Source organism: Geospiza fortis, unplaced genomic scaffold, assembly GCF_000277835.1.
Source record: "Geospiza fortis unplaced genomic scaffold, GeoFor_1.0 scaffold188, whole genome shotgun sequence".
In the NCBI taxonomy this organism is placed as follows: Eukaryota; Metazoa; Chordata; class Aves; order Passeriformes; family Thraupidae; genus Geospiza; species Geospiza fortis.
The window spans coordinates 2,002,830-2,024,510 of NW_005054337.1; the positions used below are offsets into that span (position 1 = coordinate 2,002,830).

General features: G+C 43.4%; 1 protein-coding gene across 1 annotated transcript in view; it reads left to right on the forward strand.

Annotated features, from left to right (window-relative positions):
* ZBTB46 (zinc finger and BTB domain containing 46) overlaps positions 1-16,367 on the forward strand; it is a 47,411-nt gene extending 31,044 nt beyond the window's left edge. Inside the window, exons 5-7 of the mRNA XM_031058051.1 lie at positions 3-146; positions 12,517-12,692; positions 15,946-16,367. Of these exons, the coding sequence (XP_030913911.1) occupies positions 3-146; positions 12,517-12,692; positions 15,946-16,332 (707 nt within the window). The 3' untranslated portion in view covers positions 16,333-16,367. The remainder of the gene's footprint in view (positions 1-2; positions 147-12,516; positions 12,693-15,945) is intronic.
* The last annotated feature ends 5,314 nt before the right edge of the window (positions 16,368-21,681 follow it).

The following is a 21,681-nucleotide window of genomic DNA, read 5'->3' on the forward strand; positions in this document are numbered from 1 at the left end:
GGACGCGCTGCAGGCAGCCACTGTCGCCAACCTGCGCGCGGCTCTGATGAGCAAGAACAGTTTGCTGTCGCTGAAAGCCGACATGCTGAGCGAGGACAGCTCGCTGCTCTTCGAGTACCTCCCCAAAGGCACCCACTCGCTCTCCCGTAAGTTGGCCTTCTTCTATTCTTTTTCTATATTTTTTATTTTTTAGTGTTGTTATAAGGGAAATCTTTAGTGAGAAGAAAATAGAGGTCACCGCCTCGCTTGTTGCTGCTGGTGGGTTTATATCCAGGTTTAAATCCTGCTTAATCCCACTTTCCGTAAAATATGGGAACTTTAGTCTGATATTGATCCAACTTTGTTGTTAACTGCTGAAGTCGTAGAAGAAAATATTCAGCCTGTAGCGCTTGCCCTCAGATTTCTGTTTCGCTCGTTTGCACAATGGTACTTACAAACAAAATACAAAGTATTTGAATTATTGCAAAGGTTTTGAATCCAAACTTGATTGATGCTGAACAGCTTGAAGGTTGCTCCTGTGTCTGTGGGAACAATTGGGATGTTGTAGATTGCATGATCTTTACTTCTTGCAGTTTAATTTTAGACCTGCAAGTAGTGAGCAGCTATTGATTTTGTTATACTTGCGCCTGGAAATGAATGTTTTCCTACTGGTGATCTGTTGGAGACAGCTGATGTGAACCATTAGGTGTGGACAGCTGATTTTTCAGCATATTTTTGTGTTTTCTTCATTGCAGCCTAATTCTCTAGTGCATAAAGAAAGAAATTATTAATGCTGTATTTTAGTAATGCTCTGAGAAGATACATCATTTGTGAAATAGAATGAGAGCAAGCAACAGTTTTATGAGTATTACACGTTAATTTCCAGAAGAAAAAGTTTATCTATGTTGAGAAAACTGACCAAGTAAATAGAATGAAAGGTCATTTAGGATACCTGTTATTCTATTTTCTTTCAGTTTCCTCAATGGGAAAAGATAGATAACTTTAATGGTCATAGAATTAGAGAATGAATCACAGAATTTCAGAATGCTTTGGGTTGGAAGGGACTTTGAAAATCATCTTTTTCCAGCCCCTTGCCATGGGCAGGGACACTTTCCACTAGACCAGGGTGCTCCCAGCCCCATCCAAGTGGCCAACTGACCCCTGGAGTTGTGTGGCAAAGGGAAATAATTGCACAATTCAGTGTCAGACTTAGTGTCTCTTTTCACTTCTCATGTCTGAACAATGGGATTGTTTTTTAAAAAAATCTTTTTAAAAAAACCTTGAAGTTTCTGTACCTTATTCTGTAGCTTAAATGTTTATGGGGAATGGCTGGTGCAGTGTTCTGGTTTCTTTCACAGTGACTCACTTCCCGAAGGATCTGCAGTTAAATCAGATTTCGATGGTTCAGATTGGGCTCCAGGGTTGAAAATCCCTCAGTTGCAGTGGAGCAGCACAGATGTGGCTCAGTTCAGTGGCAGGGTGCCCTGAGCTGGCACAGGGAGGGGTGGGAGCCTGGATGGGTGTGTGACTGTGGGTGATGGATGCACCACGGCTTGGGGTCTGTGGCTCCTGACAGGTGAAATCAGCAATTTCATCTTCTGTCTTGATAAATTGGAATAATGACGAGGCTGCCCTCTATCCATCATCCTTCTCCTTGTTGGAGGATTTTAAGTTATACTTAAAAACTGAAGCACCACTTGACATAAAGATAAATGTGTATGAAGCAGTCATAAATCCAGGTTAAAAATTAGAGATTGCCCAACCACCTGAGAAGCAGAGCTTGGGGATGGACATGGTGCAGGCAGGAGACAACTGGGTTTAAAATAAAGCTTGATACATTTAGAAAAGGGGGCAGTTGATATCTCACCGAGGGGTGCCATGGCCCAGAGGTCCTGTCCAGTCTGTATTTAGGGTCCTTATTTTCCAGTCTTCTCACTGTTACTCGAATTTCATTCAGCTGAGCTTCAATTATCTCACCTTTATGGAAGCAAAGTGAAATGCCCAAGTCAAAAGGAACACTTTCTGCTTGGTCTGTAGCTCTCACAGCAGTCAGGGATGTGGCTGTGGCCTGGTAAGAGGATTTTTATAGAAGCCAGGAGTTAAGAGACATATTTTTCTTTCATCTTATTCAGATTCACAGGTATCAATTTATTTTAATCACTTGAAAAAGATCTTGTGATATAAGATTCCCTTTTAAGTGGTCATTACTGAATACAACAGAACATCAAGTCTGATGAGAATTTTCAGTGTATAAAATGACAGTGAAGCAAGTGGTAGGAAGATTGTGGAGATGTAAAAGCACAGTCTAGGTTGGTGCTGGCTTTGTAGGTGTTTTTGACATTTTTCTTCAAAAACAATTTGAGGATGTTGAGTCATTTTAAGTCCTGTGTTATATTTAAAAAAAAAAAAAGGAGGAGGGAGTAGGTAGGAGCACAGTGAAAAAGCCTGAATTTAACAAGACAACCAAACCCAGCAGTTTTCATCTGTCTTGGTTTAAAAAGAAATGCACTAATTTCAGGGATTATAAGTGATCAGTCTCTCTGACTGTAAAGAAGTGAAGTGTTTTTTAATCTTGGCTGCTATCACTGGATTATCTTCTCTTAGAAAGCACTGCAGTACATAACTGCCTGAAGGAGCAGTATTCAGGTTTTGTTTTGATTTTTTTTTTTCCTGAAGGATAAAAGACTTAATGGAGGTGGACAGATGCAAAGAGGGTGTTAAACATGTTTAAAATTTGGATGAGCCATTTCTACAGGGGATATTAATCTACAAGTTAATGCACACATTAAAAGTTTTCACTTGCTCTTCCACATAATTATTCCTGTTTTAGAAATTAGAGGATATCCCAAGGTTTTCATTTTACCACGTGTTCTTTTTAACTAATTCATTATCTGATCTTATGAGGTATGAACTTGACATTCTGCTGGTGGAAAATGAAGCCCAGAATGTGTGTGTGTGTGGGTGTTGTATCACTATGGTGAATTTCTGAAGTTAACCAGTTCAAACTCATTTAAAATCAGAAGGGAAAATTTAAATACCTTGCCATTTGGGTAGCACAGTTGCCAGATAACCTGCAGCTGAAGGGCTCTGAGAGTTTGATGTTCATGATGTGTGATCAAGATTGACGTTGTTCATATGCTGCTCAGAAACCTGGAACACGCAGATTTTGCAGAAAAAAATGTGTGAGTTACTCATGGGTAACACCGCGGCTGTCTGGGGAACTCTTGGTTACTGAACCTGCCTGGGTTGTTGCTGGGGATGCCTTTCAGAAAAGACATCATGAGAGTTTTCCTGGTCTTGCCATGTTTTCCTGGTTTCTCTCCAAAAGCAGGTGATTGTTGTGTGATTTCCACTCCAGCAGAGCTGCTCTGCAGAGCTCCTTGGTTTAATAACATGTCTTATTTCATTTATGAGCCTGAACTTTGGTAGCATTGTTCCACATGGTTACATCACACAGCCAGAAGTCTCAAAGGCTTCAGTCATATGTTTTGAGATGGTTTTGCCAAGTATAATCAAGAGAATGAGAATTTTAATTTTCATCAAAAAATGAGATGTTTAGTTTGCATCCTTGTTTTCTCATTAAAAAAAAAAAAGAAAAATTTTCAGATCATTGTAGGGGGAGGACTCCCTTAAAGAGTGACTTCCACATTTTAGAATAGCACATTTGAAGGCTTTTTTATATGTCTAAGTTTGGCTTTTCCTGTTTACCCTGTGGCATCTGAAACTGTTTATAGAAGCAATTCCTATGAAGCTTCCAGCCCAAGTGATTATGTGGTGCACAGAGCCCTTTTCTTTTGGGCAAACCAGCTAATAGGTTATTTTTAGTTAGTGGTTCATCGGAGCCAATAATTTATCCTTGCACTGAATGTTAAGAAATACATTTTACACAGTGGTCAACTTTCCCAGGAAGAAGTTAAAGGTATTCAGTTTGGTGTGGAATTTTTGTACATGGTAAAAGAAGATTTAGGGGAGAATGGATGCAATTTTAAATGAGCTATAATAACTTTGCCTTTCTCTTTTCCACAATAGTTTACTGTCCAGCTGTTACAAGAATTCTGTAATCACGCAAATATTGCTAAACCCTTGCTTCGTTTTCTGTGTGCAGAGCTGACTGAAGGAAAGTGGTTTTGATTTCTGATTTAGAAGTTAAAATACTTTTGCTTAAAATTCATTTTAGTACAAGTTTAGGAGGGAAGAAGGTTTCTCACAATACAAGTCAGAATGGACATAAATATGTGTTCTTGTGTACAAAGTGTGGGTCATTGATGTGGGTTTCTCTCTTCTTGTGTTACTTGCAGTTGTTGAAACCAAATAAATACTGATTATTGTTTGAAAACTCACCTTTGTTGTGTTGTACATCTTTGTGTGTTTGTATACCTTGGATGATAGTTTATTGCTTCTCTGTGCTTTACTTCATTGCTTGTTCATTAGCCTTAGTTTTTGCTTTAAGTGCAGAGGTTTTTTGGGAACCTGTGAAACTCTGGGAAGGTGCTAATAAAGAATTCATCAAGCCAGGTCCCACTGTTTTATCTTTACTGTGTGCTAAAATACCATTAGTTCAAAGAATTGTAACCCAGAGATGCCTTTGGGGCAGTTTGAATCAGTTTGGGATGTTCAGGGGTAAAGAAAAAAAAAGAACCTGTGTGTGTCTAGGCAGGAATTCTGCTATGGACCTGTAGAGCTGGATTCCTGGTAGCAGTTTCTAACAGGAAATACTGACAAATTCCTTTTTTCCCCTGAATTTTTTCCTATCTTGCATTTCTGGCATTTTGTTGTCCTACATTAAAATGACAACAGCAGGAGATGAACAGCACCTGAAGGAAACCTTGGAGCATTGTTATCCCAGCTGAGCAGCATTAACTCAGCTGGGAAAGATATTGATCTGCCATCAAAGCAAAGGAAAGCAAATCAAACATCCAGCTTGTGGCACAAGAGCAGAATTTCCTTTGATAGCTGATAAAAAAGTAAGGTTTGGGATTGTTCACATTTTGAAACTTGGTGTGGTTTCTCTTGAGTGCTTTGTTGTCACCCAGATCACAGCGCATTGTATTTGGACACAGTGTAAACTGTGACTTGTTTTTTGTAGCTGCATTAAAAAGTGGGGGTTTTATATCCCTGAAGGTTTCCATCAGACTCTTTTTTGCTGGAAATGAAAAAGCCTTTAGGGCATAGAGTGCTTTAAATATGAATTTGTTTATTTTATGCCATATTTGCTTCTGGTTTTGTCGCCTTGCATTTCAAAAAGAACAAACTGCTCAGTATGTCATTCCAATATTCAGTCAAGGCATGTGCTAAAGTTTGTACAATAATTTATAATGTACAGTGATATTGATGACACAGTCTTTATTTGTATTTAGCATTGCCACTGATCCTCAGGGCAGTTTCTGGAATATTGTTTTCCATTTGGCTGTTGCTACAGTGTAGGCGAGGGTTGGACACAGCATGTTTTCCTTTTGAATTATGGGAGATTTTTAGACTGTAATGACTGTCAGGTATAATTGAACAGTTTTGTACAAATATTTGAACCTCCATCCTTGCTAAATAGAGAGTGACAGGAATCCTTTTTTCCATCTTTTGTAAAGCACTTTGAGATCAAGTACTGATAGTCTGATATTAAATAAACCACCACGGACAGATCTTGAGATCTGAACCTGTGACATAAACCTTCAAGAAAGTTAGCGGAATGAAGTGTGAAGTTTCCTTAAAGGTGGAAGTGTATGTGTTCAGAATGATGCTTCTCCAAGAGAAATGTGGACATTTGTGCTGCACTGTGCTTCTTTCTCCCGACGGACTCTGTAGTGACCGAGCCCTGCGACGTCACTCCAGTACACACAGACATTTGGGTGGGGAGGCTGGTTTAAAAAAAAACAAAAAACCAACCCATCAACCAGAAAGACCAAAAGCCTGGCATCCCTGTCCTGCTGCATTCCCTCCCACTGACAGAAGATGAGCTGCGAGTGCTGGGGCGCTGCCTTTGCGAGGCCGTTTTTAAAGCCACCAGCTGGTGCTCGTTCACGTGGGTGAGATTCGTTTCCTGTGTTCCCCAGGGCCTGGCACCAGCTCGAATCCTTCAAGGGGTGAAAGTGATGGCAAAGTGGAAGCACCATCTCCCCCGCTGCCTTCAGCACACCTTGCCACTCAGAGCCCCCCCAGGATCTGCTCTTCTGGTGAAATGTCACCAGAAACTGGGATAAAAGGAGAGGTGCCTTCCTCAACCCAGGTAAGATTGAGGGAGGGAAAGGGGAAAATACAAAGAATTTGAAATGCAAAGGTGTCTGTTTGATCAAATCTTCCCCAGTTAGGAGTATTTTGAAAGATCTAATACCTTATACTTTAATCTGTAAGCTTTAAAAAAAAATACAGGTTGTTTTAAAACTAGAAGTCTGTTGAGGGTCAGGACTGATGCTGTCCCAATTTTAGTCTTTCTGTCTTACCTCAACAGAACTTCTGTTCAAAAACCTCCAGGTTTTTTTAATATGAATGCCCTTTTTATTGTGAATCCCTTCATTTGCACAACATTGCACACTAGCATGTAATAGTGGCATGAGACCTCAGCTACCCATTGCTCACTTCTGGTGTTGGGCATTTGAGTTTCTTGTAACTGTCTAAATTCAGACAGAAGTGGGCTGGCTGTCTCTATTATAGAAGTCAGAAGTTTGACCTAAAATCCATAGCTTTCTGCAGCATTTCTTGTTCTTAATATTTTTGAATTATACTCTATTAAACAAACGGGTGGAAAACAGATTTTGCTTTGCCATCCCCGTAGAGCAAAGTGAGCTGGTCTGCACAGACCTGCCGGGGCTGCAGCACGCCTCTGCCTCATACAGGGCTGCCATCTGCCACATGCTGGCATATCGCAAAGGATTTATAAAAAAAAAAAAAAGATAAAATCAGCTTTTATTTAGAATTTGGATCAGCAGTGCCAGAGGGCATTGCAGAAGGGGAGCTATGCAGAAGGTGTTTGTGTTCTGCAGGCTCCTCTGTGTGGAAAGGAAAAGTACCTGTGGAGGGCTAAGGGAGAATTTTCCAGTTCTGTTGTATCAGCTAAAAATATCCTGTCCAGCATTTCCCACTGCCCTGAGTGGGAGTTACGGATGTTTCGTGAGACTGGAAATTGAGTAGTTATCCAAGTCTTAAACAGAGATGTTGATTACTGTCTTCAAAACACCAAATGAGAAGGTGTTTTGAGGCAAGATAAAGGCTCAGTTCACTGCTCTGGCAGTGAAAGCTTTGTAAAGGCACTTTGAGCTGTCAGGTCAAACGACTGAGCCTCCCCTAGAGAAGGGATGAAGGCAGCTCTGCCTACGGGACAGCTTCTTGTCAATGCCTGCCCTAACTTCCCTGTGCTTTTCCTTTGCAGGCAGCCTTTGACAGATTGCTGGCACTTTGGCAGTTTGATAACTCTGACTCAGGTAAGCAGAGAGAAAAATACACCTTTAAACTTCCATTATTTTATACCAGAAGAGGCTGATCCGTGCGTGTGTACCCGTGGTCCTGTTTCAGATTCCAGTTTCCCAAGATCTGAAGACACAGACATCACTTCTGATGGGACCTTCCTGGACTCAGCCCTGGCCAAGAGGCTGACCTGTGGCTTCTGCAGGAGGGTGTTCCAGCGTGCTGAGGAGCTGCAGGAGCACATCCACGAGCACTCCTTCTCCATGCTGCTCCCGCTCGACTGCTCCCAGCCCGGCCTCACCGCTGGCCAGCTCGGCCGCTTCCAGTGCTCCAAGTGCCCCGCCAGCTTCACCCTGAAATCCAACATGGAGCGGCACGAGAAGACCATCCACTGCCACTGTAAGAAGATGCAGTGTCCTCACTGTGCCAAGCTGTTTCGGGACAAGACAGACTTAAAGCGGCACCTTCTGTCCGTGCACTCGAGCGAGCGCGCCTTGGTCTGTCTCTGCTGTGGGAAGGGCTTCGGCACCCAGAAGAGCCTCAGTAGCCACCTGAAAATGTGTTCCCTGGGCTCTGCCCACCTGTCTGGGCTGGAGCTTTTGGACAGTGTAGGGCCAAGCCAGGATCCTGAGGATGCATAGCTGCTGTTGTTGTTGTATACAAGACGCTTCCTTGAGCTAGGAAAATCAAATTGTGCCGTGGTTCTCGTGCTACAAATAAACGTTCCACAGGTGTAATTTCATAGAGTGACTCCCCAAAGGTGATCAGTTGGTGCTATGCTGGTTCCAGATGCTGTGTCACTGCAGCCTTGTGGCAATTTTTGTGCAAAGATAACTTTTTTGGGTCCATAAAACAGGCGCTTCGGCTGTTTTATTGGAGTGCTCGTTCTGTGTTCTGACACTACCTTGAACTGCCTTATCAGTTGATCTCAAAGTGCTTTATAAAAGAAATGGGAATGTTTTCCTCCAATTCCTCTGGAAAATAACATCCCTCAGGTTGTTGAAAGTGCCAGCAATAGAATTAATAATAGAATTCAATTCTGAGTTCTGCTCTAGTGCTCTGTCCATTAGACTATTTGGGCATTCCAGGGATTTTCACTGTGAACTTAGGAGCTGTGGAAGCATGGGATTGCTGTTTGTAAAGTGGTTTTCTATATCTTTCAAAGGAACAAAATATACTGCTTGTTCATATGTCCAGTAGGGTATGTTACTTGGGCTTGAAAGTTGTTGCAGTGCTTGCATCTTTTATTGATACTGTATTTCAGTACTTTCAGGGCTTTTTTTTGAATAACATGCTGGAGTTTGGCTGTGGTTTGCAGGGATTCTGTGCGTTTTTGTGACTCTTTTGGTTTATACACTGTAATTAAGTTAGCCAGGCTGAGTGTGGTGGTGTTGAAACAGAGGAAGGAGGCTTCACATAAATTTAATTGTAAGTTGGGGTGTGCATACAGAATCAGTAATGGCTGCTCCTGGTGGGTAGAAATCTGTAATTCCTGTTTCGTTCTATGAAATTCACTTATTTTTTTAAAAAATTAAATACTTCTGTGTCTATTGCTATATATTTACATAAAAAACCAGATTATGGTAACTGTGAAATGAAAGTAGCATAATTAAGAGCAGTGCTTCCCAGCTGCTCTGTGTGCAGCACAGCTTGTCAGCATGTGGGGTTTCTTTCCTCAGTGTGAGAGACAGCTGAGGAGAAAAAAACCCCCAACTTCCACAAATGTTCTCTGGAGTTCTTCAGAGAAGTTCTTTCTCATTATACTGTTGCATCTCAGGGAGACAAAAAATGAGAAATAGTTGTGCACAATGTGGACTTGGTGAGGAGCTTCTTCCTCACATCTCAGGAGGACAAAAAATGAGCAATACTTAGTTGTGCACAGTGTGGACTTGGTGAGGAGCTTCTTCCTCAACCCTTTCCTGTGGAAAGGTGAGTGAGAGCCCACCAGGACCTGCTGCCCCTGGGCTTGTGGAGGAGGAACAGGAGCTCTGCTCCACCTGTTCCTGCTGGGAGTTGGAGCTTCCCGGCCACGCCAGGGCTGGGAAGCTGGAGTTTCCGTGCTTGGCTTAGCTTTTACCCTTCATTTGAGCATTCTGCACTCAGAACTGAGGATAAGTTCCCATGTAATCACTGTAGTGCTCTTTAATCATTTGGGTTTAGATGTTATGCTTTTTGCAAAGTCAGGTTCATTTTTTCCGCTCTCGTTCCCGTTGACATCTTTGGCATGGGAGATCTCGGCTGTCTGTGAGTGTGTGCAGCTTTTAGTGTCAGCTTCCCTTGTGACAGATGTCAGAGTAATTGCCTCATGACTTATTTTGCTCTTAAATAATCAGCTAGTGAGAAAGGAGAAAGCTGAGCCAGAAAACAAAGTTGTAACCTGATGAATCTTATCTGGAAATTTGGGAGCAGCAGGGAAGGATTTGTCTGACTTGGGAAAGTAAGATGCCAGCAAAAGCAATTTCAGCAAGCTTTAAAAGGTTTCATTACAAAATAATAGTAAATGAGTTTTCATGTTTGCTGATTTTTCTTGTATTTTAGAATTTAATTCAATGGGGAATTCTTTTTAATAGAGGTTTTAGTATTTTCCTTGGCCTGTGCATCAGAGTGCTTCCTGACTTCAGCACTGGGAATTTCCAGTGCTTCCCTTCAGGATCAGGACTAGGTTTTTAAAATTGTTAGAACTGAAGGGTATAACAGGGCAGAGCTTTATTGGGTTTTTGTAGGACAGGTGCTAGAAGCAGGATTTTACTGTTAGGAAATGGCATAGGAAGCTGATGGGAGGTGTGAGTCTGACAGTTAAATTGCACCTTCCTATTTATAACCTTAACTATAAAGGGGATTAAGTGGACAAGAATTGTCCTGAAGTTTGTGAGTTCTTTCTAATAACCCAGAGAATGGAGTATTTCAGTGATTATTTACTAGATGACAGTTTACAGAGGTAATCCAGAGCAGCTCCATCAGGCATCACTAGTGCATTTCCTTTACTCTCAGGGATGTAGGGTCCTGTGTCCTTTAACAGCCTCATTGAAATAAGTTACTTGAGATGACAATACCAAAGATTTTTTCCCAAGCATTATTGTGTTGGATTTAAAAACACACATTTCCATAAATATTTTAGTGGCATTAAGGACACAGATTTTTACTGTGTCACTGTTTCTATTTCCTTCTCCATTCCTTGGTGCTGTGTCCAGGAGCTCTTTACCCATGGTGCTGCTGTTTATCACCTTGATGATCATGTTAAAGATGATTTCTTAGGACCTTAATGCTGCTACACTTAATGCTGCTATAAAATATTGTCATTTATACAAAGGATGATTCTCATACCAAAGCTGGTATTTGTGCATTAAATAGATGTACTGTGGGGCATATATTTTACAGGACTGTGAAAATGTTAACACTGCAATATGCAATTCTTTTTCTAACCATGCTGCTGTTTTTGAGGTGTTTCCTTCTGTAGATACCAAAACTAAATACGTGGCTATTTGGTGCAAAAATAGTTTTCAATAAAACTATAGCTGCAAAGAGTGCTCTGTGAGTATTTTTAAATACAGAAGCTGAAAATATTGGTTTTGAGTGATTTAAGCTGAATGCAGGCATGAGGGATCTTGGACAGAGTCAGGAGTAGGCTGTTGGGAATCCATGGATGTGTTGGAAGCAGGTGGCTGGGGAGGAGCCTGCTGGGGGTGCAGCTCATGCTCCCAGCCTTGGGTGTTGCCTTTTCAGCTTTGCAGCAGCTCAGCCCTGAAGGGAAGGGAGAGGTGAGCAGGAAAGGGGAGCAGGCACTGAGGGAACAGCAGGATCAGCTACAACCCAGTGATGTAGGAGTAGGGGGTTTCTGGGTTTCTCTCCTTTTTCTTCATGCTCCCATGATCTGGTTGCTGTCAGGATGTCCAGTCAGTGTTTCCCAGTGGCTCTGTGTCTCTGCAGTGTGTGTGGTGTGGAGCAGGACTGGAGGAAGGAGGGTTTGTGTCCCCTCTCGACTCCCCGAGCTCAGTTTACAGCTTGCTCACCTTGTCTACACTCCATAGTGACAGGGTTGTTTCAAGGGTGTGTGTGGCCTGTCAGCAAAACCAAATGGTTACAAAATCAGACTGGAAATGAATTTATAATAAATAGCTTTGTATGGTAAAATTGCTGCCTGCTGTAGGAAAACGTGGGCTCCTTGCCTCTGAGTGTATGGATGAGGGAGTGTCAAACCCTAGGAGAAAATTTAAAAAAAAAAGTTTCCTGTAGTAAAAGACAAAGAATTTTCATATTCTAGTTGTTAAAAAATGTAGGAAAGTCTGCTCCATAGACTGTTTCCTTTACCAGGAGCCATTTACAAATACATAAATTACAGTGATTAACCAGAACCTGCTTTCTTTTTTCCCCCCTCCTTGTTATCTAAGTATATTGCTTTGAGAAATAGCAATAATTAGGAGAAAAGTGGGTGAAAATTAACACACTAACAGGAAGCAATAGAATGAAGGAGAAACAGGAGAAATCATCTCCTCCTGGTCAATCACTTCCAAACTTGTAGTGGGTGGGTGGTGCCCTAAGGGAGCAGCAGTACTCAGTTTTTTCACCTGCTATATTTTGTGTGTGGCACTGTCACTGTGTCACTGCAATGTAGAGAATGGTGGTTGGAACTGTCCTGTTTCCTCTGGGCCATCCCCTGCCTCTGCTTCTTCACCAAAGTGCTCCTGGGGTGTGTGATGATGTTCTGCCATCACCCATTAAATAACACTGGCACTGATTGGGTGCCACCTTTGTGGACTTCTGTTCCTGGCTCCCTGCTTCTTCCAGAAATAATACTGTTTGCATTTTAGATCTTGATATTTAGGATAACCCTTTATAATAAATTAGAACGCTAGCAGGTTGACAACCCTCTTCATTTTCCCTTTAGCAAGCAATGTGTGTAACAGGCTGTTGCTAAATGTTTGTGTGTCAACTTGTGCAAAAGCTGCTGTGGTGGAGGTACTCAATTTCTTAGCTTTAATAATATATGGGCAATAATACAGTATAAGGATTAAAAATATGTAGATGGTTAAGGGGTAAGAGTGTGATTTCATAGTGAACTAATTTAATAGTGAAATAGTCAATGAGAAGATTGTTTCGAGACATTCTGAGATTAATCTTTGTGTTCTGCTTTCTCTCTTGCAGTCAACGAGTTCACAGTCATCAGGAAGAAGTTCAAGTGCCCATACTGCAGCTTTTCTGCCATGCACCAGTGCATCCTGAAGAGACACATGAGGTCCCACACGGGGGAGAGGCCCTATCCCTGCGAGATCTGTGGGAAGAAGTTCACCCGCCGCGAGCACATGAAGCGCCACACTTTGGTAAGGGCAGCGCTGGCCATCAGCCCTTCTGTTCAGGGCAAAGAGAGCAGGAGCTCACCTCTTTTAATCTGGATTTTGTTTGCCACTCAGGGCTCATCTGAAGGCTTCTCCTGTATCTTTTCCCCCTGCCTTTCCAAGGCCTCATGGCTGGCTGCCTGTTCATCCTCCTCTTGTTCTCCAAGCTCAGCTAGAGGCTTTCCAAGGTTTTGGGTGGATAATAGCAAAAAATTCTTCACTAAAAGGGTTGTTCAGCCCTGGCACAGGCTGCCCAGGACAACAGAGGAGTCACCATCCCTGGAAGGGTTTAACAAACATGTAAATGTGGCTTCTGGGGACATGATTTAGTGGTGGACTTGGCAGTGCTGGGGGAACAATTGGACTTGATCTTAGAAGCCTTTCCCAATCTTAACAATTCTATGACTTGGTGCAGAAAGCTTTAAAACACATTACTCAGCAAGAACTTGAGGCAAAGCTACTCTGTTCTGGCCATGCTTAGTTATCAAAAATGCTGTTACACCTTGTTAAAGAGGCTCCTCATCTCTGACTGAGGCTGGTGCTGGTGTCTGGCTCTTCACAGCTTCTTCAGAAGCAGAATTTTAAGCTGAACTTTGATTATTTTTCTTTTCAGGGTAGAAATGATTGGCCATCCTAAAGAGGTTCTCAGAGCTTGCTGTAGAGGTGGTGTTGTGGCAGAGCAGGTGGTTTCTAGGCAGTAATTCCAGCAGCAGATCTGCCTCACCACTGACGGTGCCCCAGGGCCCACGCTGGGATCCTGGAGCCCTGTGTGACAATTTTCCACAGTGTCCCATCATCTCCTTCCCTCCTTTGCTGCTCCCATGTCTGTTTGGATGAGTGCCCAGCCCTCTGCCTGGGCACTGCCTGCTCCCTGACATGTCCCTTCCTTCTTCCCTTGGGGTGCTGGAGTTTGGGAGCAGATCCCAGCGTGAGCTCAGTCCTGCTGCAAGCACACAGCAGTACTTGAGATCTGGTCCTGGTTTTGCAGCAACCAGCTGGTTGCCTCCAGCATTTTATTTCTGAGAACTTTCCCTTTTAAATTTTTTTTCATAAATTTAGGATGTTGCCGGCATATATCCCCTTCTCTTCCTTGAAATATTGGCATTTAATGAGTTAAGCTATCATCTTTCTAATGGCACCGTCCAGTACTGAGGGCCAAATCCTGTTTCTGCGTTTAATACTGATTTGGCTGTAAAGGCAGTGAGATTAATTTCTGTTCAGTTGCATCCAGGAATATGGCTCACTTTTGAATCTGCTGACTGAGCTGTCAGCACTGGAAAAGAGGGAGAGAGGTGATTTTAGTTTTTTAGAGTTTTTTAGCAGAAATGCAGCCTGCTCTAGTGGAAGATGTCCCTGTCCATGGCAGGGGGTCAGAACTAGATCAGCTTTCCAACCTTTCCAACTTAAACCATTCTGTAATAATTACAAATTGGTTTAGTGCCTGATTTATAATTTTTTTTATATGGCTCTTTTAGCCCTTATTCTGCACCCCTGACCACCCTCTGTTCTCCTATTCAGCTTTTGATGCCTGAAAATCATTCTTGTACAAGTTAAAAGTGAGTGCTACCTATAGATCCTGCTGGATGACTCTGAGCAGCCCTGTCCAACTGCTTGAAAAAAAAGTAATAAAATGTAATGCCTTTGTTTGATGCAGTAGAAGAATGTCATGGGGACTGGCTCAGGGCAGGGGGACCTGCAGCCAGAGCATATCAGAGGCACTCACAGGCTTTGAACACGGCTGGGACTGGTGCAACACAGAGCCTGAGCCAGTGTCCTGCAGTAGTGAGGGCTGAGGGGCTGCAGTGGGTCAATTTGTCCTCTTCCCAAAGAGCTGTAGCTCAGCTGAGTGTTCCAGAGCACAGGGTTGTGGAGAGTCAGGTGCTGAGAGCTGGTGATCTCCTGCTGAGGTGGGAGCAGGGAGCAGGCATCCAGGCAGCTGCTTTAAAATAAAAGGAAGGACTTTAATCAGCAAAAGCTTTCCCACAGGCTTTTGTGAGCATGAAAGGAAGAAACGAGTTAAAAAGGATTAGGGACTGGTGATATGTACCTGAGGCTCTGGTGACTGCTGGGCTGCTCAGAACAACCCCAAACCACTGGCACTGGATCCTTGTGTGCTTCTACACCACTTCCTAAAGTCTCTCCTGAGGATCAGTGCATCGAGTGCCTGTGCTGTCCCCGTGTGGTGTTAATCTATAAAACAATAAAGAAAAAAATATAAAAGAAAAATACATGTTTATAATACATACTGGGCAGCCCTGAAGCAGTCAGGCAGTTGGACTAAAAGATTGTCATAGGTCCTTTCTAACTAAACCTTTCTATATATAAATAAAATCAATATGTATTTTACATGTAGATATGTATGTGTAAGTGAAAGTACCCGATGATGCTCCTTGTGGTGGAGTTTGGGAATTCTCACTGCTCTGCTTTCCTTTGGCAGAGGAGCAGGTGGATGGTTTGAACAAGCTCCTTGCCTTCCATGCAGGGCAAAAGGGACAAATATGGCCAGGGACAGATTTCACCTTTACACAGGTGTTTTGTGCTTTTCAAAGTATGCAATTTTGCTTATTGAATAGCACAGTTTGACTCTGGAAGTGAATTCTTTTATCCTGCAGAGCATTTTCCTTGCTTCCTTTACTGGCCATGTATTCTGTGATAGCTTCATATGCCCAGGATTCTTGCAGCATGAGTTATGGAAGAAAAACATTTTTGTCAAACCAAAGTACTCAGAAATAAGGTGAGAAGAGCATTCAGATGCATTTTTTGGAAGATACAGGAGAAAATCCAAGTGCTCCTGTTCTTTGGTTCTGGACAGCAGTGGGATCAGGAGGGAGACCACTAAATCACCAAGACATTAACACTGGTTTGATCAGGGTTGTTCTTCTCTGAATAGAACTGGTGCTTGTGAATTGTTTCTTTATTTCTTTTTCATATTTTCCTCTTGATGATGGGTGTGACACAACTGTTGCCCCCCACAAAAACAGAAGGAAAAAGGAAGAAAAAAATTATGATAAAAGTTTGTCTCAGACTTATGAGTGTGATGATGAGTAGGCAGTCCCAAAGGATTTTCCACTGTGTGTCATCATTGCAGGGTTGAATTAATGGTGGTGGGTTTGAGTTCATGGTGGAAGCCGCTTGTGACCTCAGGTAGCAGTTGCGGATTTGCTTTTGCAAGAACACGAGAGAGACTCTCATTCCATCTCCATTGGCACTCACCTCTGTGGTCTTTCTTCCCCTCCAGGTCCACAGCAAAGATAAAAAATACGTCTGCAAGGTTTGCAACCGGGTGTTCATGTCAGCAGCCAGCGTGGGAATCAAGCACGGCTCGCGCCGCCACGGCGTCTGCGCCGACTGCTCCGGCCGCGGCATCGCCGGGCACCTGGACCACAACGGGGCAGAGGGCTCCCCCGAGGAGTGCTACCCTGGGGAGGGGCCCTACATGGAGGATCCAGATGACATCAAAGTGGAAGGAGACGAGGAGATGGGAGACGACGACGACATCAAGTGGAAGGATGACGTGGGGATGTCGCAGGATGATGTGATTTTAGATGATGACAAAGATGTCGACTCCCCGCAGGAGCAGGACAACTCTGGGGAGAACGACAAGGATTTTACCTGGATTTCTTAGGGATTGTTTTTTGTTTTGTTTTGTTTTGTTTTTTTTTTTGTTTCGCTCTGTTGTTTGTAGGGGGAGGGAGGGTGGGGAGGAAGGAGTATGTTGGAAAAACTAAGTAGCCTTGTTGTCGTCCATGTGTGCAAAATAACTCTTGTGTTTTCTAAACAAGTCCTTCTCTGTTCCACTCAGACACTGTCTTAGCAGGGTCGCTTCCAGCGGCACAACTGACTTCGCCTTCCCCCTTTTGCCTTTCCCTTTTCCCCCTGTAACTTCTGCCCATGCCACCCCTTCAGCCAAGCCAGCCAGGCTGCCCAGGAGGGAGGTGGAGTCTCTGCAGGTGTGAGGAGGCTGGTGAAGCATGAATCCTCCTCCCCTTCCCACTCCAAACTGAGCACCGGGGAGGTCTTTGTGTCCAAAGCAGGTTTGTTGGTTGGTTGGGGGTTTTTTTACACCTTGTCTGTGCTAAAATCCCAGCAGCAGTGGAATTTCAAACTGAGGTTGTGAAAGCAGATGGATGGATGTGTTGGAGGGCTTCCCCTGATGATACAGGCCTTTTGCAAAGTTATTTAAGGAGTTTTAATTATTTTTTATGGAGCCAAATAGATCAAAAGGCAAGTCGGACTACAGCCTTATGAATACTTCTCTTGGAGTCTTAGCTTCCAAAAGAATCACCATCAAAAACAGATTGTGACTTTTCTTGGACCTACTGGCATCTTACCCACGTCCTGTCTTCCAGCCTTGGTCATCCACAGGCACTGAAACACGTTTGTGCTTCTGGAAGCACCTTTTGCTCTAGAGGACACAATTCTGTACCTGTCATTCTTCTCCACAAAGATCTTCACTTTTCTCCCTTTGCTCAGCTGCCTTTTTCACAAATATATGCAAACTGTAGCAAAATGAAGGCATTCAGCCAAGTGCAGGATGAGCTGGGGAAGGCAACAAGCCGAGGTGAGGAGATCCCAGCAGGGTGGAATCCTGCTGCTCCCATCCCATGGACTTGTGTGGGGCCAGGATTTCACCTGGGTACCTTGTTCTTCCTTGCCAATCTCAACATTCTTGTTGATCATGGGCAGGTCTAACACCTACTTAATTCATAACAAAAACCTTCAGCTTTAGTTGCACCTGTTCCATGTAAATTTTCCAATAAACCATTTTTTCTTTAAATAAGAACCAGGTTTCTCTCCCAGCATCTCCTCAGACTCTGTGGGGCTGTTCCAGACAGTTGGATTCTCCCTGTTCATATCGGCCACTGTTGCCTTCTTTCAGCTACACCTAAATAACAGCAACAGCACGTGTTGGAATTGTCTTATTCCTGAGAAACAGCTTGTTCTACCTTCACCTCTTAGCTTCTGGTGATTTTTAAAATAAATTTAAAAAAAAAGCCGAAGACCTCACTCCATCCTTGCCATCAAGCAATTTTTTATGATGTCTGTGACTGTGGTACCTTGAAACCTGCCACAGAAGACGCCCCATTGCCAGAAGCCAAATGACTCAAGGTGCTATTTTCCTTCCTGCAGACCTGGTGGTCCATGAGGAAAAGTGTGGTTCCACCCAGCAAAGGAATTAAAAGTATATTGTACAATGAACCCCCATAAAGCAAATAACCTGAAAGGATTTAAGCCACTTGGTGCCAGGATTTCATGGAGCATGGTGGGAGCCTTGATCCTGGCACGTGCAGGAGCTGGGATCTCTCTCCCTTCCCTCCTTCCAGCTGCATCCTGGGTTTATGGCATTCACTCCCTTTCTCTGCTCCTCAGTTCCTTGCAGACATTTACCACCTTCTCTCTCTGCATCCATCACCCTAGTTCACCCTTGCTTCCATTGTGAGCCTCCAGGCTCCTGCCCCGTGGATTTGGGGCTGTTCAGTGCTGTGGGAACATGGGTCTTTCCTAAAATCCTCAGTGTGGCTTGGTGGGGCCACACCAGCACTGCTGCTGCTGCCCCTTGGACTGGAGGAGTTAGTGGCACTTGTTGCTTTAGGCAGTGAGCACGGAGAACCCTCTTCTTTAAATATGGGAAGAGCAGAGCAGGTCATGTAAGAACATTTTTCTTAACTTGTAAAAATCTGTTTTTGCATTTTAACTTCTTTGCTTCTCTTCCCCTATTTAAAAAGCTGTAAAAACCCACACAGTATGTCGCAATTGGACCTTTATATACTCTTTTCCAATGGTTTTGGGGGGTTCCAGAGAGTGAGGAGGCTGTTCCTTTATCCTGATTTGGGCCCCCCCAGAGTGTGGGCTCTGTATTTATTGTCATTTACCCTGTAAATAGGGAGGGGTTAGGGGGTGCCTGAAGTCCTGAATGTGCAGCCTCACCTGTTGCATGTAGACAAATACATACAGTACTTAAAGATTTATCTTTAGCTTTGCTTTTTATATGTAAAAATCTATTTTAAAGAGAATTTTAAAGCCCAAACAGTTCAAACCCCTGGGTTTGTGTCACATTCCGATGGCCCATCCCCTCCAATGCTGGTGTGTGCATCCACCTTCTGAGGAGGAGCTGGTGTGGGCCAAGCCCTCCTCTTCCTCCCTGCCTTTGGGTGACTCAGTTTTGCCATCAGAATTACAGAGTGCTGAGCTTTCTTCACAATCCCCTTAGAAATATTTTATTCTTTTCTTTCCTTTTTTATATTAAAGGTGGGCAGAGAACCAGGTAGTGCTCAGGAGTGTTTCCAAACTGTGTCACTTTGAGGCTCTTCGAACTGAGGATGCAAAAAATAAAGCAAAAAAAAAAAAGGGAGGGAAAAATGGAAAATCCACATAAATCTAACTTTTCCCATGTCATAACCTCGCACGTGCTTCTGTCCCACTAACACACACTGTGTACCAAATAAAACCCTTCTAACACCTGATGTCTACTGAAGTGCTTTGTTCTGATGGAGCTGTGCAGAGTTGGAAACACAGGGATTCATCTTTAACCTTCCATGCTCCGACTTGGGTTTGAAAAACAGGAATTTGGGCGTGTTTTTTATGCTGAAACTTTATAAACTTCATCAGTCACTCCAGGTGATCGCATCCCTCCAGCTTCTCTCCGGGGTCTCTCGGATATACTGCCTATGCAAACTTCTGCTCTTGGAGATTTAAACAAAACCCCACTAATTCTGCCTGTTCTGCATCTCATCTTTGTATTTCCCTTCAGGGCTTTGTATACTTCACTGAGGTTCCCTTTTTTTAATTTTTTCTAAATATATATATATGTGTGTGTATATATATACAGACTTAGTTCCACAACAATAACTCCCTTAGAGGTAAAACATGGATATACTCCGTCTTGAGAACTTGCAATTCATTTTTTTAAAGCATTTGTACATGTAAATGTTCCTCCTTGAATTCCTTGGTTACCCTAATTTTTTATTTTAAATCTGAGTGCCAGGAGTAGAGAGCGGAATGGGGCAGAGGGCATCATCCTGTCTGAGCCCTCTGGAGAACATCCCAGGGATCCATGGACTTGGAGAACATCTTAAACGATGGAGACAAACGAGGTCCTTGTGTTGATTTGGGATTTCCAAAAAATATTCTTGAAATCATGAATTCCCCAGTTTTGTGGTTTTTAAGGTCACCCCAAACCTCACAGCTGCGGAGCGGCTTTGTGGGGAAGCTGAGGGGGACTTCCCTAATGAAGGTTTGCAAAGTGATTGTCCTTTCCCTTTTCTTTTCTTTTTTTATTTTTTTTCCTGCAATCAAAAATCAATTTTTTAGACAGCAAAATGAGTAATTTTTGTCCGGAAGGAAACCCACTCCAGCATTACTTCCCCTTTTGTTTCCTCTCCCCACTCCTGCCTTTAAACACTCCATTTCCCCCAAGCAAAGCTGTGGCTTTGGGGTGGGTGGCTGCGTTTTGGGACTGACCCTGAGCACCTTCCCTCAAAGCTCCCCCTTTTGCACATCACCCTTGAGGAAAGAAACTCCATGAAAACAATGCAAAAACTGGAATTTTTTGCAATATTCTGAAAGAGAATCTAATTTTCGCTCATTCTGTGACACGTGTGACTCCTACAAAAGCCATAATTAATGGTTCCTTTGATTTTGTAGATCCTGAGTCGTGTTTTGAATTTCAACCCTTTTTTTTAGTCCCCCTAGTCAGAGTGCTGTGTGTATGCTTTCATATATATTTATTTTTCAACGTGCTTTAAACCTGTCTACAAAAATAAAGCTGAACACAAAAAGGATGGTGTTTGAAGATTGTTAATTTTTTTTTTTTTGCTGGGAATATTCTATATTATACTGACTTTATATTAATTATTATAAACCTGTGTTTGTATTGAAGATGTGTTTAATATTTTGGGGAGATTGAGGAGATTTCGTAACCAGAAGTCAGTGGGAGAAAATGCTGTGTTGTACTGATTTTCTGTCAATGTAGTTTCAGGTAAATCTGATTTTATTTTCTAGTTGCTGCCCAGTTCCTCACCTGCCAGGGGCTGCCCCTTGGATAGAACCTTTGTGATGGGATTTAGCTTAGACATACCTGCAAAAATCAATCAGTTCAATAAATTGGGAAATTGCTGCTACAATTTTGTCTGCTTTTTTTTTTTTTTTTTTTTAACATGTAATTATTATTATTTTCTTCCTTGCCCTGTGTGGAAGGATGGGGCAACATGGGGACCAGCAGGGAGCCCTGCTCACCACCAGGCTGGGGGTGCTGCTCCCTCCACCTTCCCCTTCCCCTTCCCAAACAGGTACCTGTGGCTCATTCCCTTCCTGCTGCCTGTTGGTAGCAATTTCCTGATTTTTTGGGCATCATCTGAAATTAAAGTAACTCCCAGGAGGATGCACAGGGTGATGCCATCCCTGGGGGATGTGGGATGCAGGAGGGGGGGTGACAGCAAGTGGGTCTGGGGGTGCCAAGGGGCCCAGGGTGCCCACCCTGCCTGTCTAAACAGTAACTAAAGAACAGGAATCATTAAAAAAAAATCCAAGGATTTATTTTTTTTTTCTTTTGGACCTGATACATCACATCCCTGGAGGGGACAAGTGGGGGCACAGCACCAGCCTGACCCATGGGGCCCAAGCAGTGTCCGACCCTGCGAGGGGGGACCCTGCAACGGGGGGGGTCCCTGATGCAAAGGGAACCTTCCCACAGGGCAGGAGGGTGGCAGGGCCACCACCCCCCAGCCCCTCCCTGCACGGGGAGAGGAGCAGGGTGGCATGGCCTGGCCAAACCCGAGCTGCTGCCTGGGCTGGAGAATGACAGGACAAGAGGGGAGGAAGGGTTTTGAGGGGAAAATGGGGGGTTTTTTTGGGTAAAAAAGGGGGTTTAAAGTGAATTAAACCCCTTGAAACCTGCCCAGGGCTGGAGGCACCCCGCGGCCCGCGCGCTCTTGTGCTGTGGGAGGGAGCAGGAAAAAATACGAATTTTCATATA